The sequence below is a fragment of the Schistocerca serialis genome, chromosome 9 (genome assembly GCF_023864345.2).
Source record: "Schistocerca serialis cubense isolate TAMUIC-IGC-003099 chromosome 9, iqSchSeri2.2, whole genome shotgun sequence".
Lineage (NCBI taxonomy): Eukaryota > Metazoa > Arthropoda > Insecta > Orthoptera > Acrididae > Schistocerca > Schistocerca serialis.
The window spans coordinates 214,894,766-214,913,634 of record NC_064646.1 but is presented as its reverse complement, the minus strand read 5'-3'; the positions used below and the strand labels follow the sequence as shown (position 1 = coordinate 214,913,634).

The 18,869-nt window shown below is 39.1% G+C and overlaps 1 protein-coding gene across 1 annotated transcript in view; it reads left to right on the top strand.

Annotated features, from left to right (window-relative positions):
- The window catches only part of LOC126418900 (vacuolar protein sorting-associated protein 33A), a 114,226-nt gene that overhangs the window by 45,281 nt on the left and 50,076 nt on the right, over window positions 1–18,869 (top strand). The window contains exon 6 of the mRNA XM_050085917.1: window positions 10,912–11,026. Coding sequence (XP_049941874.1) covers window positions 10,912–11,026 — 115 coding nt within the window. The remainder of the gene's footprint in view (window positions 1–10,911; window positions 11,027–18,869) is intronic.

Below are 18,869 nucleotides of genomic sequence, written 5' to 3'. Positions count from 1 at the left end.
TCCAGAATGAGATTTTCACTCTGCAGCGGAGTGTGTGCTGATATGAAACTTCCTGGCAGATTAAAACGGTGTGCTGGACCGAAACTCGAACTCAGGCCCTTTGGCTTTCGTGGGCTAGTGTTCTACCATCTGAGCTGCCCAAGCACGACTCAACGACCCGTCCTCACAGCTTCAATTCTGCCAGTACCTCATCTCTTACCTTCCAAACTTCACAGAAGCTCTTCTGCGAGCCTTGCAGAACAATAACTCCTGGAAGAAAGGATATTGGGGAGACATGGCTTAGCTATAGCCTGGGGGATGTACTGCCTTAGTATTATACTGCTTTCAAGACACAGATAATGGTGATATCACTGACTGGATTAAGAAAAATAACTCACAGTTATACTCTCACCGTGTAATTATATATCGTGATCAGATAAATAAATTACTATATTGCCTATTTCTTGTAAGAATTTGACATATTTATATCCAAGTAAAATATTATTTCTCAGTCTGTGTTGATCACATACGAAATTATTAAGCAATTAAATCTAACAAAGATTCTGTAGCACGAGTGACATAACTGTTAACAGCATTGACTTATGGCATTAAAATATTTCTTTATTTATGATTTTTCTTCCATTTGCTTTCTGTTATTAACTTTTATTTTTAGGGTCTTTTATGTATCAAACATTGCTTACCTTAACATAAAGATAAATAGTTGCAGGTATCTTGCCATAAATCTGTCAAGTCTTTTTTTTATCGAAGTTAATTTGAATCTCTGAACACCAGCGTATCTAAATAATATTTAACTGTAAACTTATCACTAATAAAACTTTACTTTTTCTCCATAACAGATCATTTTTCTTACATTTCTTTTTCTTTAAAGTAAGAATGTTTCTTTGTATGTGCTTTTATTTTTCTTTCTTTACTTAAGGTAACTTGGGGTAAAATCACAAGTGAGGTCTTGTATTGATTTTAAACCATAAACAATCTTTATTCATGAAGTGCAAACTACTACATATGTTAATGGTGTGCAAGAGCCATCATCTGCATATGTTGATGGTGTGCAAGAGCCAGAATTCCCCACAAAGTACTGCCAACAATCTCTCCTATTCAAATATACATAGATTGCCACAGCTACTTTCTTTGTATCTGAAGATATTTCAAAAGAACTTCACCACTTCAGGCATTTGCTCCAATTTAACTGAACTCCACTAAGATTATAGGAAAATTTGACCCCTCGACACATTTTGTTTGAAGAAAATGATGACACTATCATTTTTCAGTTAATGGTTCCAACCATGGACTCACTATTTTGTCCTTTTCACACAGAGTTTTGTGTCTTGTTCACTATTAAGTTAGTATCCAATTATCTAACCATAATATTTCAAAATTATTAAGGAAGTAAGTTGCTAATCAACAGAAAGTCCGTTGAGTCAACTCACTACTTTCAACCACATAAGCAAGAAAAAATAAACCATTCAATTCATTAGAGGGCTCTGCAGAACTATGTCATTATTTCCTTACGACAAAGTACCGGTAGTCTGCTGACTATCAAAATCCTCCTCAAAACAACATCCTCATGATGATGATGACGACAAATATTAAATATTCATGGTCACTGATCATACAACCTGAGATAAACACTGACGTGAAACCAAACTGAACTAAATATACTACATGTTATGATACTGTCAGTTGCGAACATTTACAAACCAACAGTATTGTCTGTAGGAACCTTGGCATTAATTTAACAAGAACTAGGCCCTGCTTAAATCCTTCCTGTGATAGCACCAAATGTCAACCAACATGAACTAACACACCGACTTCTCCAAAAAGCAAATAACTCTCCTGTCCAGTTAACAAGAAGTTATGTGATCTTATTTGTGACCCATTAAAAATGGTACTCTGTCTTTAGTCACGATAAATTTATTCAGAACCATTAAACTGAGTGAACAATATTTGTATTCTTCATATGCGCCTTCGTGAAATGTGATAGCTGCCAGTTGTGTTCTCTTTGGCATGCATCACACTGCTTTGTTTGAAATGTAAACATCAGTCATCAGACAGCCATATCCTCATACATATTACAGCGATAATAACTTAAAAACACATAAAAAAGTTACACTTCTCAGTCCACATTGACACTGATCAGTTGCTCATGCATACTAAGTTTAGGTAATAGAAACTCCTATAATGTGCCACCAATATGAGACACCTCACATAAAACAGAGTTTTTGAAACCAGATTCTAAACTGCAAAACAATTCCAGAGGCAGATGGGGCTCTGACCATAATTTATTTGTTATGAACAGCAAATTAAAACTTAAGAAATTGCAGAAAGTTTGTAGATTACAGAGATGGGACCTGGATAAATTGAAAGAACCAAAGGTTACCAAGACTTTCGAAGGGACTGTTGGGCAACAGTTGAGTGAAAACAGAAAAGGGATAGAATAAAAGATAAATGGGTAGCTTTGGAGGTTAAATTGTAAGGGCAGCAGAGTATCAAATAGGCAGAAAGACAAAACTCGGTAGATATCCTTGGGCAACACATGAAATATTGAATGTAATTGTCAAAATGAGAAAACATAACAATTCAGAAAGCAAAAGGGAATACAGACATCTAGAAAATGATGATGACAAGAAGTGTAGAAATGTAATTTAGGTATGGCTAGAGGATAACTGTAAAGCAGTAGAAGCATATATGACTACGGCAAAGATATATGATGAATATAGCAAGTAAAGCAGTAGAGGCATATATGACTACGGCAAAGATATATGATGAATATAGCAAAATTAAAGACACATTTGGAGAAAAGAGAAAGCAACTGTATGAATATCAAAAACTCAGATGGCAGGCAAAGTACTGAACAAAGATGGGAAAACTGGAAGGTGGAAGGAATACATAGAAGGGCTATACAAGGGATAGGAACATGAAGACAGTATTATAGAAACGGAATAGGAAATAAATGAAGGTAAGGTGGGAGATGTGACACTATAAAAAGAACTTGATAGGGCAGTGGTAGGCTAAGCTGAAACAGATCCCTCAGAATTATGAGATCCTTGGGTGTGTTAGCCTTGGAATAACTATTCCATCTGGTGTACAAGATATGAGATAGGACAGATACCCTCAGGCTTCAGTAAATCTGTAATAATCCCAGTTCCAAAAAAAAAAGCAAGTTTTAACAGGAGTGAATACTACCAAACTGTCAGTTAATAAGTTGTGGCTGCAAAATATTGACTGTTGCTATTGACAGAAGAATGGAAAAACTTTTAGAGACTGACGTTGGTGAATACCAGTTAGGATTCCGGAGAAACGTAGGAACAAACTTGGCAGTACTGACTCTATGACTTAGTAAATAGGTTAAAAAAGCCAAACCTACATTAATAGCACATGTATTCAAGAAACCTTTGGAAGAAACAAAAAAATCCATTAGCAACAGATGGAGGTGCATACATGGCTGATTGTTATCACTGTTTTATAACACATTTAAAATCTGCAGCCACTCATTGCAAAAGTGTGAGTGAAAGAGATAATGAATCTCTGCACTTTATCATTAATGCTGTGAACAAGATAAAAGTGCATTCTTTGAACATGTGTTGGTTCACAATCTCTGTCAAGAAATTGTTGAAGAATTTGAATGTATTCTCCTGTACACTGAGGTCAAGTGCCTATGTAGTGGAAAGTGTGTGTGAGGTTCCTATGGATGTTTTGACACAATAGGCGAGTTTTTACAATCTTATAACGTAAGCATTTGTGGTACAGCCAAACTATGTTGTTTTGGCACTGTCCATCTTAAAGATTTATTTGATAAAGTTAAACAATGGAAAATCCAGGATGGTATATAACAATATTATGAAAAGTATAGTTGCCACTCACCGTAAATGCTGAGTTGCAGATAAGTACAACAAAAAGACTGTTACAAAATAAACTATTGGCCAAAAAAGCCTTTGTCAAGCAAACGCACGCACGCACACACGCACGTGCTTACGCACACACACACACACACACACACACACACACACACACACACACACACACACACACAAGCGTGCATGACCTCAGTCTTGGCCAGCTGAAGCCAGCCTGGCTCTTCAGCTGCCAGACACAACACAAAACAACTTCATGGGTTTTGACAAATTTTTCTCTTTGACCGACTCTCCACAACTGTTGTTCATCATCAATGATATAATCTGCTACAGTTGTAAAAATTAGTTATTTCAAAAAGGGATACACAACCCAATTTCAGGACATGTGCCCTATCTTCAGGTGCATATGCAAAATTATGTATGAATAATAATACCTATTCACATGGTTAAAGTAATCAAAGCTGAACAGAACAAACAGAAGCTCTTAGAAAAAACCCTTATACGTACATTAAAATGTGAGTCCACAAAGAATACATAACTTACCAGAATGAAATTTTCACTCTGCAGCGGAGTGTGCACTGATATGAAACTTCCTGGCAGATTAAAACTGTGTGCCTGACCGAGACTCGAACTCGGGACCTTTGCCTTTCGCGGGCAAGTGCTCTACCAACTGAGCTACCGAAGCATGACTCACGTCCGGTACTCACAGCTTTACTTCTGCCAGTATATTGTCTCCTACCTTCCAAACTTTACAGAAGCTCTCCTGTGAACCTAGCAGAACTAGCACTCCTGAAAGAAAGGATATTGCGGAGACATGGCTTAGCCACAGCCTGGGGGATGTTTCCAGAATGAAATTTTCACTCTGCAGCGAAGTGTGCGCTGATATGAAACTTCCTGGCAGATTCAAACTGTGTGCCCGACCGAGACTCGAACTCGGGACCTTTGCCTTTGGCGGGCAAGTGCTTTACCAACTGAGCTACCGAAGCACGACTCACGTCCGGTACTCACAGCTTTACTTCTGCCAGTATCTCGTCTCCTACCTTCCAAACTTTACAGAAGCTCTCCTGCGAACCTAGCAGAACTAGCACTCCTGAAAGAAAGGATATTGCGGAGACATGGCTTAGCCACAGCCTGGGGGATGTTTCCAGAATGAAATTTTCACTCTGCAGCGGATTGTGCGCTGATATGAAACTTCCTGGCAGATTAAAACTGTGTGCCCGACCAAGACTCGAACTCGCGACCTTTGCCTTTCGCGGGCAAGTGCTCTACCAACTGAGCTACCGAAGCACGACTCACGTCCGGTACTCACAGCTTTACTTCTGCCAGTATCTCGTCTCCTACCTTCCAAACTTTACAGAAGCTCTCCTGCGAACCTAGCAGAACTAGCACTCCTGAAAGAAAGGATATTGCAGAGACATGGCTTAGCTACTGCCTGGGAAGGCAGGAGACGAGATACTGGCAGAAGTAAAGCTGTGAGTACCGGACGTGAGTCGTGCTTCGGTAGCTCAGTTGGTAGAGCACTTGCCCGCGAAAGGCAAAGGTCCCGAGTTCGAGTCTCGGTCGGGCACACAGTTTTAATCTGCCAGGAAGTTTCATATCAGCGCACACTCCGCTGCAGAGTGAAAATTTCATTCTGGAAACATCCCCCAGGCTGTGGCTAAGCCATGTCTCCGCAATATCCTTTCTTTCAGGAGTGCTAGTTCTGCTAGGTTCGCAGGAGAGTTTCTGTAAAGTTTGGAAGGTAGGAGACGAGATACTGGCAGAAGTAAAGCTGTGAGTACCGGACGTGAGTCGTGCTTCGGTAGCTCAGTTGGTAGAGCACTTGCCCGCGAAAGGCAAAGGTCGCGAGTTCGAGTCTTGGTCGGGCACACAGTTTGAATCTGCCAGGAAGTTTCATATCAGCGCACACTCCGCTGCAGAGTGAAAATTTCATTCTGGAAACATCCCCCAGGCTGTGGCTAAGCCATGTCTCCGCAATATCCTTTCTTTCATGAGTGCTAGTTCTGCTAGGAAATCCCCAAACCACCTTCCCTACCCTCTGGCTCCTACCCTTGTAACCGCCCCTGGTGTAAAACCTGTCCCATGCACCCTCCCACCACCACCTACTCCAGTCCTGTAACCCGGAAGGTGTACACAATCAAAGGCAGAGCCACGTGTGAAAGCACCCACGTGATTTACCAACTGACCTGCCTACACTGTGAAGCTTTCTATGTGGGAATGACCAGCAACAAACTGTCCATTCGCATGAATGGACACAGGCAGACAGTGTTTGCTGGTAATGAGGATCACCCTGTGGCTAAACGTGCCTTGGTGATGGCCAGCACATGTTGGCACAGTGTTACACCATCCGGGTTATCTGGGTACTTCCCACTAACACCAACCTATCAGGACTCCGGAGATGGGAACTTGCCCTTCAATATATCCTCTCTTCCCGTTACCCACCAGGCGTCAACCTCCGCTAATTTCAAGTTGCCGCCTCTCATACCTCATCTGTCATTCAACAACATTTTTGCCTCTGTACATCCGCCTCGACTGATATCTCTGCCCAAACTCTTTGCCTTTACATATGTCTGCTTGTGTCTATATATGTGCGGGTGGATGGATGGACGTGTGTGTGTGTGTGTGTGTGTGTGTGTGTGTGTGTGTGTGTGTGTGTGTGTATACCTGTCCCTTTTTTCCCCTAAGGTAAGTCTTTCCGCTCCCGGGATTGGAATGACTCCTTGCCCTCTCCCTTAAAATCCACATCCTTTCGTCTTTCCCTCTCCTTCCCTCTTTCCTGATTAAGCAACCGTGGGTTGCGAAAGCTTGAATTTTATGTTTGTGTTTGTTAGTGTCTCTATCAACATACCAACACTTTTGTTTGGTAAGTTACATCATCTTTGTTTTAGATATGCTTTATGTACATTTATTCATTTGGTCACTGTTATTAATTATTTTTATTTTTATTCTTGTATTTGTAGCACCGATGATGGCTGTTAATCAGTTGAAATCGATTTGCAAAAGTAAATAAAGAAAACATGATTTTGCGACTGGTTGCTGCTTATTTGGTAACTTATAGTTACCTCTGCATTTTCTGTAAATATTGTCGTTACATACACTGTTTGTATTCTGTAGTATCAGTGGCCCTCTGTTGACTGTTTGCCTTCATATGTGTCGAGCCAGCACAGCTCCATATGGATTTCGTACACAATCTGTTTGATACTTTTACTTTAAATACCATTTAATATTGTAATTATAATTAATTGTGTAGTTGTTGATAACCCAGCATAATGCTAACCTTTTCAGATGAAATACTATCCTACAACTAGTTACTAACATAGTTATATTAAATGAAATTGCAATTACACATCTTATTATACAACAGACACAATACTTAATTGATCTGACAGTGTTCATTCAATAACCAGTGGCACTACTGCCAATTATTGACACCGTCTCCATCATTGGCATCTTAAACATCTCCTCACGCCTTAACCAATTTTTGACATTACTCAGACCTGTGTTTCTATTTTGAATAACTATTTTGAACTTGTTTAGTTCATTCCTAGATATGTTTGTAACAATATTCATTAAGTTAAATGTATCAGTATTCCTAATTAACAGTTATATTTTGCCCTGAGATTGTTCATCTCTCCTAGCTTCCTCTTGGAGAGAGCATATTGATAACCACATGCTAAGAGGATCCTAAACCACCACAGTTACACAGTGTTGATGGTCTGTTTCCCATTATGTAGAAAGTCTGGGGCTGTGGAGTGTGTCCTAGTATAAAATGACCCACACCTCTGTTGGAAATGGTGCGATTTGTTTGAAGTATTTTCTCTGATGTTCGGGAGGAGACTGTGTACTCACCATCCTGTATCTGCACTACCCAGTCCATCTGCCATTTGTCAAGATGCCAGTTAAAAATATGTAATGTATTGTTTATTCTTGAACTTGTAATTTCTTGTACTTTATCGGAGTTTTTATGTTGCAGCAAAATATTTTGTTGTGGGGGCCGCAAATCATATTTCCACAATGATCTAGAGTGTCTATCCTGGTATAATACTGAACTCTCCCATCGTCCTTAAAAGAACCACTCTTCAGTCTGTATGTTTTTGGGTGGCTGTGTTTTATACCAGCACTTGCATTATGTGTTTTATAGCCCCCAGGGGTAAGTTGCGGTTGGCAGTGCCAGCCCTTGCTATGTAACTGCCTTTTGGCATGTGGTTTCTACATGTGCTGAAGGATCTTTTATGTTGTTGAGGAAAACTCTTAAATACAGTGCTATGTGTCATTGAGGTTTTATCTGGTTATTGAACACAGTGGTGACATCATCGTCGTCTTCAGTCTGAAGACCAGTTTAATGCAGCTCTGCACATTATTCTATCTTGTGCAAGCCTCTTCATCTCTCAGATATCTACTGCAACTTAATTCATTAGTAACTACTTGCACTATAGTTCAGAAGGTTCTGTTCTCTTCTTGTCTGAACTGTTTATTGTCCAGTTTTCATTTCCGTACAAGGCTTAACTCCAGACAAATACTTTCAAAAAAGACATCCTAACACTTAAATTTATTTCAGTATTAATTAGTTTCTCTTCTTCAGAAATGCTTTTCTTGTCATTGCCAGTCTGCATTTTATATCCTCTCTATTTGGGCCATAGACACTTATTTTGTTGTCCAAATAGGAAATCTCATCTGCTACTTTTAGTGCCTTATTTTCTAATCTAATTCCTTCAGCGTTAGTTTGATTACATACCATAACCCATTTTATGTTTTTGTAAATGTTCATTTATATCCTCCTTTCAAGACACTGTCCATTCCATTCTACCGCTCTCTCTGAAAGAATTACAGTGTCATCAGCAAACCTCCTAAGTTTCTATTTCTTTTCTTTAAACTTTTAATTTCTTCTCCAAATTTTTCTGTGGTTTCCTTTCCTGCTTGTTCAGTGTGCAGATTGAATAATTTTGGAGATAGGCTACAACCCTGCCTCACTTCTTAACCACTGTTTCCCTTTCATGCTCTTTGACTCTTACAAGTGCTAACTAGTTTGCGCACAAATTGTAAATAGTCTTTAGCTCCCTGTATTTTGCCCCTGCTGTCCTCAAAATTTCCAAGAGTGCATTCCAGACAACATTGCCAAAAGCTCTCTTGCCAAAAGCTTTCTCTAAATCTACAAATGCTGTAGACATGGCTTTGCCTTTTCTTAACCTACCTTCTAAGAGAAGTTGCAAGGTTGGTATTGCCTTGAGTGTTCCCACATTTCTTGGGAACCCAAACTGATCTTCCCCTAAGTCAGCTTCTACCAGTTTTGCTTTGTAAATAATTTGTGTCAGTAGTTTGCAACAATGACTTTCTGAACTAATAGTTCAGTAATATTCACACCTGTCTGCAGTTCTTGTCCTCGGGATCGTAATTGTTATATTGTTTTTGAAGTCTGAGAATATTTTCCCTGTGTCATAAATCTTGTACACCAGCTGCACACAGGCTTGCCCACATACATCAGTAGTATCTTCTACTCCGGGGACTTTGTGTCAGCTTAGGTCTTTCAGCGTTCTGTCAGATTCGTCTCGCAGTGTCAGATCTCCCGTCTCATCTTTACCTTCTTCCTCTTCCCTTTCTATGATACTGCTTTTAAACCACATAAATGTAGGTATGTTTGCGGCTTTTGTTAGTTTGTCACTCCTGCTCCATTTCTGCATCTTTTTCTGAAAATTCTGTCTGGAGTCCCCAGATAACATCACCATTATATCAACATAAGCCACAAGTCCGTCTGTTTCATCAGTCACTTCCTACAATTCCAGCAGTGTCTTAGATGCCAGGTCTGCTAATATTGGTCCACAGATTGAGTACTGTGGGTAGGATGTGCTAATCTTTATCTCCTTGTGCTGTCCAGCTTAGAGTAGTCAGCGAAACCAAGATAAAGGCATTTTGAGACCTGCAGACATCAGAAGTGATGGAATGTCTCTATAAATAGTAAAATTAGGAATATGAGATGAGCAGCCTGAGACTTCAGTTAATGAAGATGGAGTCCAGTGTCAGGATATCAGCATCTGCTTATCAGGCAAAAGAGAGCTACTAGTAACAGATTCCTATTATTATTGTAATAAACATTATTATTTCATTTACTTCAATTTTATTGTATTTGGATTTTACATTAACATTATGACCATTAAATATTAACATGTATCTTCTATTTTCCTTTTCGATTTTAATCAATTGTAATTTAAGCATAAATTATTCTTTCTTTCCAAAATTGGCTTCTGCTTACGAACTTCCTCCCCCCCCCCCCCCCCCCCCCCCCCCCACACACACACACACAAAATCTATTTTTAGTTATTGACTGGCTGAAATTCCATTTTGGTAATTTTCACAAGATGTGCTAATCTGTTAAAAATATCAAATTTGCAAAAAAGTAGCTTCATTATTATAAAATGTGTGATAAGTGTGTTTGTATACATGGCCAAATTCAACTGCAGTGAAACTGTGAAGAAAAGGGGGGGGGGGGGGGGGGGGGAGGGGTGTGGCTCCATTACAAACTGGCAAAGGTACCTGCAAAAAGTTTGGAAACTACTGGTCAGACAGGACTGGAATATATTACTGAGATAAGGAATGGATCCCATACTCGGCTTAAATTTACAACCATTAGATTTCACACTTGATATAAAAGGTCATCATTCATCCTTAAATGAATCATATTTTTCCCACCATTTGGCTGTCAAAGTGGAATTAATGTAAATGTGTTGCAGCCCAAAATGTGAATGTTTTGTTGTCAAAAGTGCTAAAAAACTGCCCAGTAAATTAATACATTTGACTATGAGGAAAAAACCAATAGTAAATTTTCTTTGATGTGTATTTCAAAAGAGAAAATAATCTTAAGAGTGTGTGTGTGTGTGTGTGTGTGTGTGTGTGTGTGTGTGTGTGTCCGTCCTTATTTTATAGAATGAGATTCATGTGTAAGTTACAAGTTTATTTGCAGATGCATATTCAGCCAACTCAGCATACGCACATACTGAGGAAAGAAACTCACTTCCTTATTTGTTACTCGTTATCTTCTACTTCTTTAAGCTATATTTTGTTGCAGGCACTGTGCAGCTGCCAGCTGAAAAATTTGCTAAGCCTGATGATGGTCCCGGACTTGTGGGAGAAAAGAAAAATATTATTCTTAATTCTGCTGAAGAATTGTTTGCAGAAATCAGGTAGCGTGATATTACCAAGGATGTAGTGAAAAGCTACAACTTTTTATTTTTTAAAGTCATTTGACTAGTTTAATGCTGTCCTTGATCTCTTCCTACCTTTTGGTCATCATATCTGTGTAACTGCTATATCTAACAAGCTCTTTAGCATATTGTAGTCCTTGTCTTCCTTTGCTGTTTTTTCTGTCTTCTACTACTACTACTACTACTACTACTGCTACTACTTCCATTATCAGAATAATTATTCCTGATTACTGTGGCAGATGTGCTGCTAACATGCCCTTCTTCTAGTATGGGATTTCCAATAGCACCACATTTCAAATGATTTTAGTTTCCTTGTTTCATCACCACCTGATTTCTGATGGCCCCCCATTTACTTCCCTGCAATGCCCTGATTCAAGCGTAGACTTTCAGGAACTTAATTCTCATTTCCATATCAGTGTATATGTGTATGCAACAACAGAGCTCTTTTATTGAATTAAACTTTCTTCACTTGTGCCGATCTACTTCTCACTATTATATTGCTCCTAATTTTGATGTTAATCAGGCCAGTATTCTGCATTTCTTCCATCTTTGCTTTGTTAAACCTTAAACCATTTTGTTTTTTAAATAAGCAGTCCAGTCCTTTGAACAGGTCTTTTTTTTCTTTTATTTTTCAGTAAGTTTTTGATGGTTTTCTCTGAAATGGAAAAAGTGCAGTATCATCCAATGATTTGATTTTCACTTTAACAAGGGAAATTTGGTGATAAGTTAATACAAAACTGGATGCTTTTCTTGGTGACACTTAGCCATCAATGATGACAGCTAGATGGGCAAAAATGACGAAAAAATGGTTGGCCCAATAAATGTTGCCATTCTTGATGGTGAACATTGAGGCAGGTCGCTTTCCACATTGAACCTGTTTTAGGAAGATCCAGAGATCTTTTGTGCTGATTTGTTGTTTTAACCTAGAACCAGACAACAATAAAACTGATAGGTTTCTGCTTCAAAGAAAGCAAAGATGGTCCCATCAGCTGGAAAAGTTATGAAGTTTTTTATCGGCATATGAAGAGTGTGATACCCATAACAGAAAAAAGAGGAAAGAAAGAAAGAAGAAAAAGCAATCACTGGAGAAGACTACAAAAAGATATTGGACACTTAAAGTGTTTTAGGATAGAACATAGCTCATTTGGCAAAGAAAAAAGGTCCTATTTCACCACAGTGTACCAGAACATTCATCTATAGTTTTCACCACAGAATTATGTTAGTGCCTTTAGAATTGCTACTTCAGCCACCATATTCACATGACTTCAGTCTCTTGTGTCTAAACATGACAAAATCATAGTCAGATAAAAAATCCACTCAAATGGGGAGGTCATGATTGAGACTGATAGGTATTTTAGAGATCTTAACAATTCCTATTGCTAGAAGGAGTTAAAAACGTGGCTGTGATATTGGTAAAAGTTTGTAACCTTAAAAGAGCAATGTATTAACAAATAAATTTGTTCGGGAGAAAAATAGCATCTTTATTCCTAATATTGGTTTTTTTAAAATCAGCCTTGTCTTACTCCCTTGTAGATTTTGTGTTGTAACACCACTCTGGAGATCTTCCAACTCACTGTCAGATGACCACATATCCACCACAAATTGCTGCGAGTAACCGTTTCAGCATTACCTCTCCCATCAGGCCCCAGTACATTGGTACAACCCACATTCAGAAACCAGTGGTGTTACAGAAATCCGGGATGTCAGTTTAGCATTCTGACGTGGTGACTACATGACACCTGTGGCATCTACACTACAAAAAGCTGGGGTAAGGTGGTATAAATACAGCCTGCCCAGAAGACAACACACATTGAGGTGGCAACTACTGTAGAGCAGACTACCATCGTGTGGTTCATAGAGGCGTCTTTGCTCAGTCACTGTCTGCTGGTGCAAACAGACATCGGTCAATGTCATTCAATGGGACTGCTTGCCATACGGTCCTGCATCTGGCACCAACTGGCTCAAGTGTCCAACTAGGACCTTACTATTCCATACTGACATCGACAGAAGCTGCCAGCCAGACGTTGAGGGCCAGTTCCTGGGTGACATTAATTTCACTTCAAACCACTGCCAAGCAGGGTCTTAATGCAACCATCCATTAAGTGGCCTTGAGGTTTGACTGCATTGCCAGCACTGATTCATAAGTCAGCTTCTGCTGAGCTGTCTGCCCAAAAAGAACATTCTGCCCCAATCCACACTGTGCTGTGGCCGAAATTGACAATGTATCACTTTCAATGTCCATGTGTTTGACATCTATCCTGCCTACAATGTGGGCCTATAGCATCCCTGTATTCTGTTTGAGACAAGTAAATATATCTGACTACAACATGAGCATTGCTGAATTTGTTCCTGCTCCCCTTTAGTGAACCCACTTCTGCTCCTCTGCTCTCTGTCGGGGTTGACAGTACAAAATGCTGCTGATTTTGTTACAGTAGATAGTGCGGACTATTCACCCATCTTTACATTTTAGCCCCATTCTTATAAAGATTGCGAATACCTTATTCCACCTTACATTATAAAAGACTTCCTCTGTGACCGCTAATTCTTGGAAGGTATCCAGTCGTCCACAATTAAATGAAATGTGAGAACTCTCTCCTGCCTTTTCCTTTCTTGAAATTAAACTAATCTTTGTGCAATACATCCTCAGAATTACTTTCAGTTCTTCTGCGAATTGGCACATTTGTTGTCAGATGGTATTTATGTAGAGGTGGTGGACAAAATTGTGGAAACACCTAAAACAGAATGCATTACCATGCCTTATACATTGTACGAAAACTGTTGGATTCCAGAACAGCTTCCAGCCATCGTGGAATGGGTTAATACAGGTCCTGTATGGTTTTCAAAGGAATCTTATGCTGTACTTCCTGCAAGGTAACAGTGAGTTCAGGTAACAATGATAGAGGTGAATAGCGATCATGCTTCCTTCTCTCCAACTTAGACCACAAAACCCCAATAATACTGATATCTGATGACCATCATGGCCAAGGCAGATGTGACAATTAATCTTCATGCACACAGAACCACTCTTGAATGACGTGATTATCTACATCTTCCTCTATTCTTTGCAAAGTTTTCTGAAGTGCATGACAGAGTTTATGTCCCACTGTACCAGTTATTAGGTTTTCTCGTCGTTACATTCACATACAGTGTGTGGGAAGAATGATTGTTCATATGGTGGCAATATGTAGAGGGTTATATTATATTCCTAGAGTCATCACTTAAGGCCAGTCCTTTAAACTTTGTAAGTAGGCTGAGATGTTTATATTTTTCCACCTCCGCGTTGCAAATGTTTTGAGTGAAATGCCCAGTCGATGCGCTGTTGTTTTCCCGTCAATTCTACCAACATTGAGAGTTGTTTAGTTCTCGGGGTTTTGTAAAATTCCTGGATTCATGTCTCGTTGCTGTGCAGCCTATGAAAAGGATTGCGGAAGACTCTCAAATAAATTCCAAAGTACAGTGCAGTTTTAATACCAATATATTTCCAGGACTCTGGTGTCCGAGCCTGGTGAACTGTACCGGTTACATCACCTGTACCCAAAGTTGACATCAGACGACACAGAGTTCACAACAATCAACAAACTAGTGAGCCTACAATACTTAGGCTCGCAACAATAGCCAAAAAACGAGTGCCCCAAGTTGCCTGCGTGACCTCTATTTATACTTTTGTTAACTATCCTACATTACAAATTACAATTTTATGTAAAATTACAATTAAAAGTTAAACCGAATATGAGCTACACATTGCTAAAAATTTACAAACTCAGTGCTGAACAAGGTGAACCTATTTTCAACTTAGTTACGAGTTAATATAACATTTTCTTACTAATTATGTTACAGGTAACAATTACATTTCTAAATTTGTTTATAACAAATCAACTAGTGCCTGAATTTTAGTGCTAACATATATCGGAGATTCAATTAACGTGCTTTATTTATATGTTCTATTTAATTTGCTGTAGTAATTTTATAATGATAGGTATACTGGTACATCCTGACCATGTGCTCTATTTCTTTTGATTAGTTACAATATTAATTTTACATTTATATTGTGTTTCTCACATAACAACAGTGTTAAATGCTTTTGGCACATTCAGAATGCACATGGTGGCTTTTACACACATGGTTTCAGCAAAGCATCGTTTTCGAATTATATGTATACTGAAATAGTGGTTATTTTTGTATCTAATGGACAATTTGGACTGTTGTTCATCTTTAATGCTCTCCGAGGGGGTTCTGATAGGTGGCAATGAGATACAGTAATATTTCAAGGCTTTCTTGGGATAGTTTATATTTATCTTCAAGGGTCTGCCAGTTCAAGTTTCGTCACCATCTCTGTGACTCTCTCCCAAAGCTCAACAATGATTAATGCTGCACTTCTCTGTATACTTCAATATCCTTGTTAGTTCTGTATGATACAGACCCCACACACAAGAGCTATATTATAGAGTGTCACATGAGCGGTTTGTAAGCAATCTCCTTTGTAGACTGATTGCATTTCACCAGTATTCAACCAATAAACCGAAGTCTGCCACCTACTTTACTCAGAACTGAGCCTATATGATCATTCCATTGCATATGCAGGGGTGGATAAAAAGTAAGGAGAACTATTATTTTTTCCCTGAAATGACTTTATCGAAAGTAGTAGTTACAGTTACACACCTTCAATATAATTGCCCCTATTACTTATGACCTTTTGCCAAATGTGCAGAAGGTGTCATATACCATCTGCATGTCTCTTCCTATTGATGTCCCATATTGATTGCCCTATAGCATGGATATCATCATCTCTGGTGTTGTATTGGATCCCTCACAGTGGTTCTTGTACTTTGGTAAAGAGATCTAATCACAAGAACCCATGTAGGTTGAGTGCAGTAGATGTTCCAGACTCTCCCATTGCCAGCTGTTCAAGACGTCCTGGATACCAGCAGTGGTGTGGCATCATACCTTGTCATGCAAAATGATGGGGTACTATTCCTCAAAATGTCGTTGCTTTCACCTGAATGCTGGATGAAGGTTGTGGTGCAGGAACATGCAGTAGTGTGCAGCAACTACCATCTTCCTTGGTGGCACAGCATGATACAATTTTACCCCATCACACCATATGCCACAGTGAACATCACGTTCAAAGTGCTTGATGTGGCGCACACTTTTATTGGATGAGGAGAACCGGGATGCCTCCATTCATCGGATTGGCATTTCAAGTTTGGTTTGGACGAGTGTGCCCAGTTTTTGCCGATAATGACGGAGTGTCGAAGAAAATCTGTACCTTCCCTTTGGTAGTGGCCCAACAAATCCTGTGTGATGGCATAGCAGTGCTGTTGTTGCACCTCAGACATTTCATGAGATATCCAGTGTATCACAATTTTGCAGTACCCCAGAACGTCATGCAGAATGTGGAGCACAGTTTTGTGGCATACTCTAACTGCTGCTGCTGCTGCCTCGCGCACAATCCAGTGGTGATCAATGTCCAACAAGGAAGCAATAATTTGAACTGCATTCTCCACCATGTGGAGTTGTCTTCTACATGTGGGGATCCTTCACATTATCTGTGCCTAATCTGAATGCTTTAACCCATGGTGCAAGTGTGATGTATGGCAGTGCTGGGAGTCCCTGGAAACATATTTGCATGCTCTCTCATGCCACTTCAATTTTGAGCCTAGAACATTGCTATATCTTTGTAAATGTTATATTAGGGTTTTTGACTTGCTGTGATGTTAAATCATCTATACACTGCAATAGATTGACACAGTACTGTCCCAACTCGCTGTACAATCTCTTCTCACAGGCCTTCATTGTGTCAACACAAATTGCAGCTTGTCGACTCACCAGTCTGATGTTACAGCAGTGTTACCACTACTTTGTATCCAGCCCTTGTACATACCAAATGTTACACAAGTATTACCACTACTTTGCATCCAGCTCTTGTACATACCAAGTGTTACACCCGAGTATTTCTATGAGTTGGCCAATTATAGCTGTGACTCACTGATATTATAGTCAATTTTTTTTGTTTCATGAAGTGCCTAGTTTTACATTTCTGAACATTTAAAACAAGTTGTCAATCTTTTCGCCACTTTCAAATCTTATCAAGATCTGACTGAATATTTATGCATCTTCTTTCGGATAGTACTTCATTGCAGACAACTGCATCATCTGCAGAATGCCTGATGTTACTATTAATATTGTCTGTTAGGTCATTAATATACAACCTGAACAGCAAGGATCCCAATACACTACCCTGGGGTTGGTACATCCAAAGTTATTTGTATACCTGTTGATGACTCTCCATTCAAGATAATTTATGCATTCTTCCAACCTAAAAGGCTTCAATCCAGTCACAAACTTCACTTGATCACACTTCTGACAATAAACGTAGGTGTGGTACTAAGTCAAATGTTTTTTGGAAATCAAGAAATACTACATGTACGTGACTGTCTTTGATACAAAGCTTTCAGTGTGTTCTGTGAGAAAAGTGTGAGTTGGGTTTAGCATGGACGATGTTTCCAGAATCCTTTATGGATGGTATGGAGGAGGTCATTCTGTTCAAGGTACCGGATTATGTTTGAGCCCAAAATATGTTCACAGATTCTACAACAAATTGACATCAAGGATATTGGACAGTAGTTTTGTGGATCACTTCTATTACTCTTCTTATCGATGGCTGTGACGTGTTTTATCCAACTACTAGGCACTTTTTTGTTTGTTTGAGGAATCTACAGTAGACTATAATTAAAAGAGGGGCTAAATCAGCCACAAATTCAGTATAGAATCTGATAGGGATTCCATCAGGCCCTAGAGCTTTGTCCAGTTTTAATGATTTCAGTTGTTTCTCAACACCAGTGACACTAACACTTATTTCACTCGTCTTTTAAGTGGTAGGAGGATTGAATTTGCATTCATCTTTTCAGTGGTACAAGGATTTAATTGGGGCAGTTCTCCTGGTTTTTTTTTTTTTTTTTTTTTTTTTTTAAAGGAACATTTGAAAACAGACTCGAGCATTTCATCTTCTGATTTGTTAACCTCAATTTCAGTCCCTATCTCATTTGCGAGTGACTGGACACTAACTTTGGTGCCACTAATAGCCTTTACATATGACCAGTATTTCTTTGGGTTTTGTGAAAGGTCATTTGACAGTATTCTGTTACAGTAGTCATTGAAAGCTTCACACATTGCACTCTTGACAGCCAAGCATCTCTGTATCTCTAGCCCTCTGCTTTGTTTCACATCTGTTTTGCAGTAGTCTGTTTCTTTAGAAATTTCCTTACAATAACTGTGTACCATGGAGTGTCCCTCCCATTATGAACTGTTCTAATGGGTATGTATCTATCCAGTGCAAGGTCAACTATTCTGTTAAATTTGAGCCATTGTTATTCTACATGCTCCTGTCCTGTGCTGAAAGTTTCAAGTTCCTCATTGATATATGACTCTTCTGCTTATTTATCTGGTTTAATGAACATATATATTTTTCTACTTGTATGTCCTTTGTTAATCATTGTTGCCACAACTGCCTCATGGTCACTGATACCAGTTTCAGCAGGACATCCTCAAAGAGGTAAGGTATATTTTTTGTCATTGGATCTAATATATTTCCATCATGAATGGGGTTGTGAACTATCTGTTCTAGTTAGTTTTCAGAGAAGGCATTTAGTAATGTTTCACTGGATGGCTTGTCACACCTACCACTAACGAAACTGTAATTTTACCAATTGGTAGTTGGATGATTAGTTTCCACCAATGATTGCAGTACAATTAGGGAACTTACATACAACTGAACTGTGGTTTTCTCTGAAGTTTTCAGTTACATCCGTAGATGAGTGTGGTG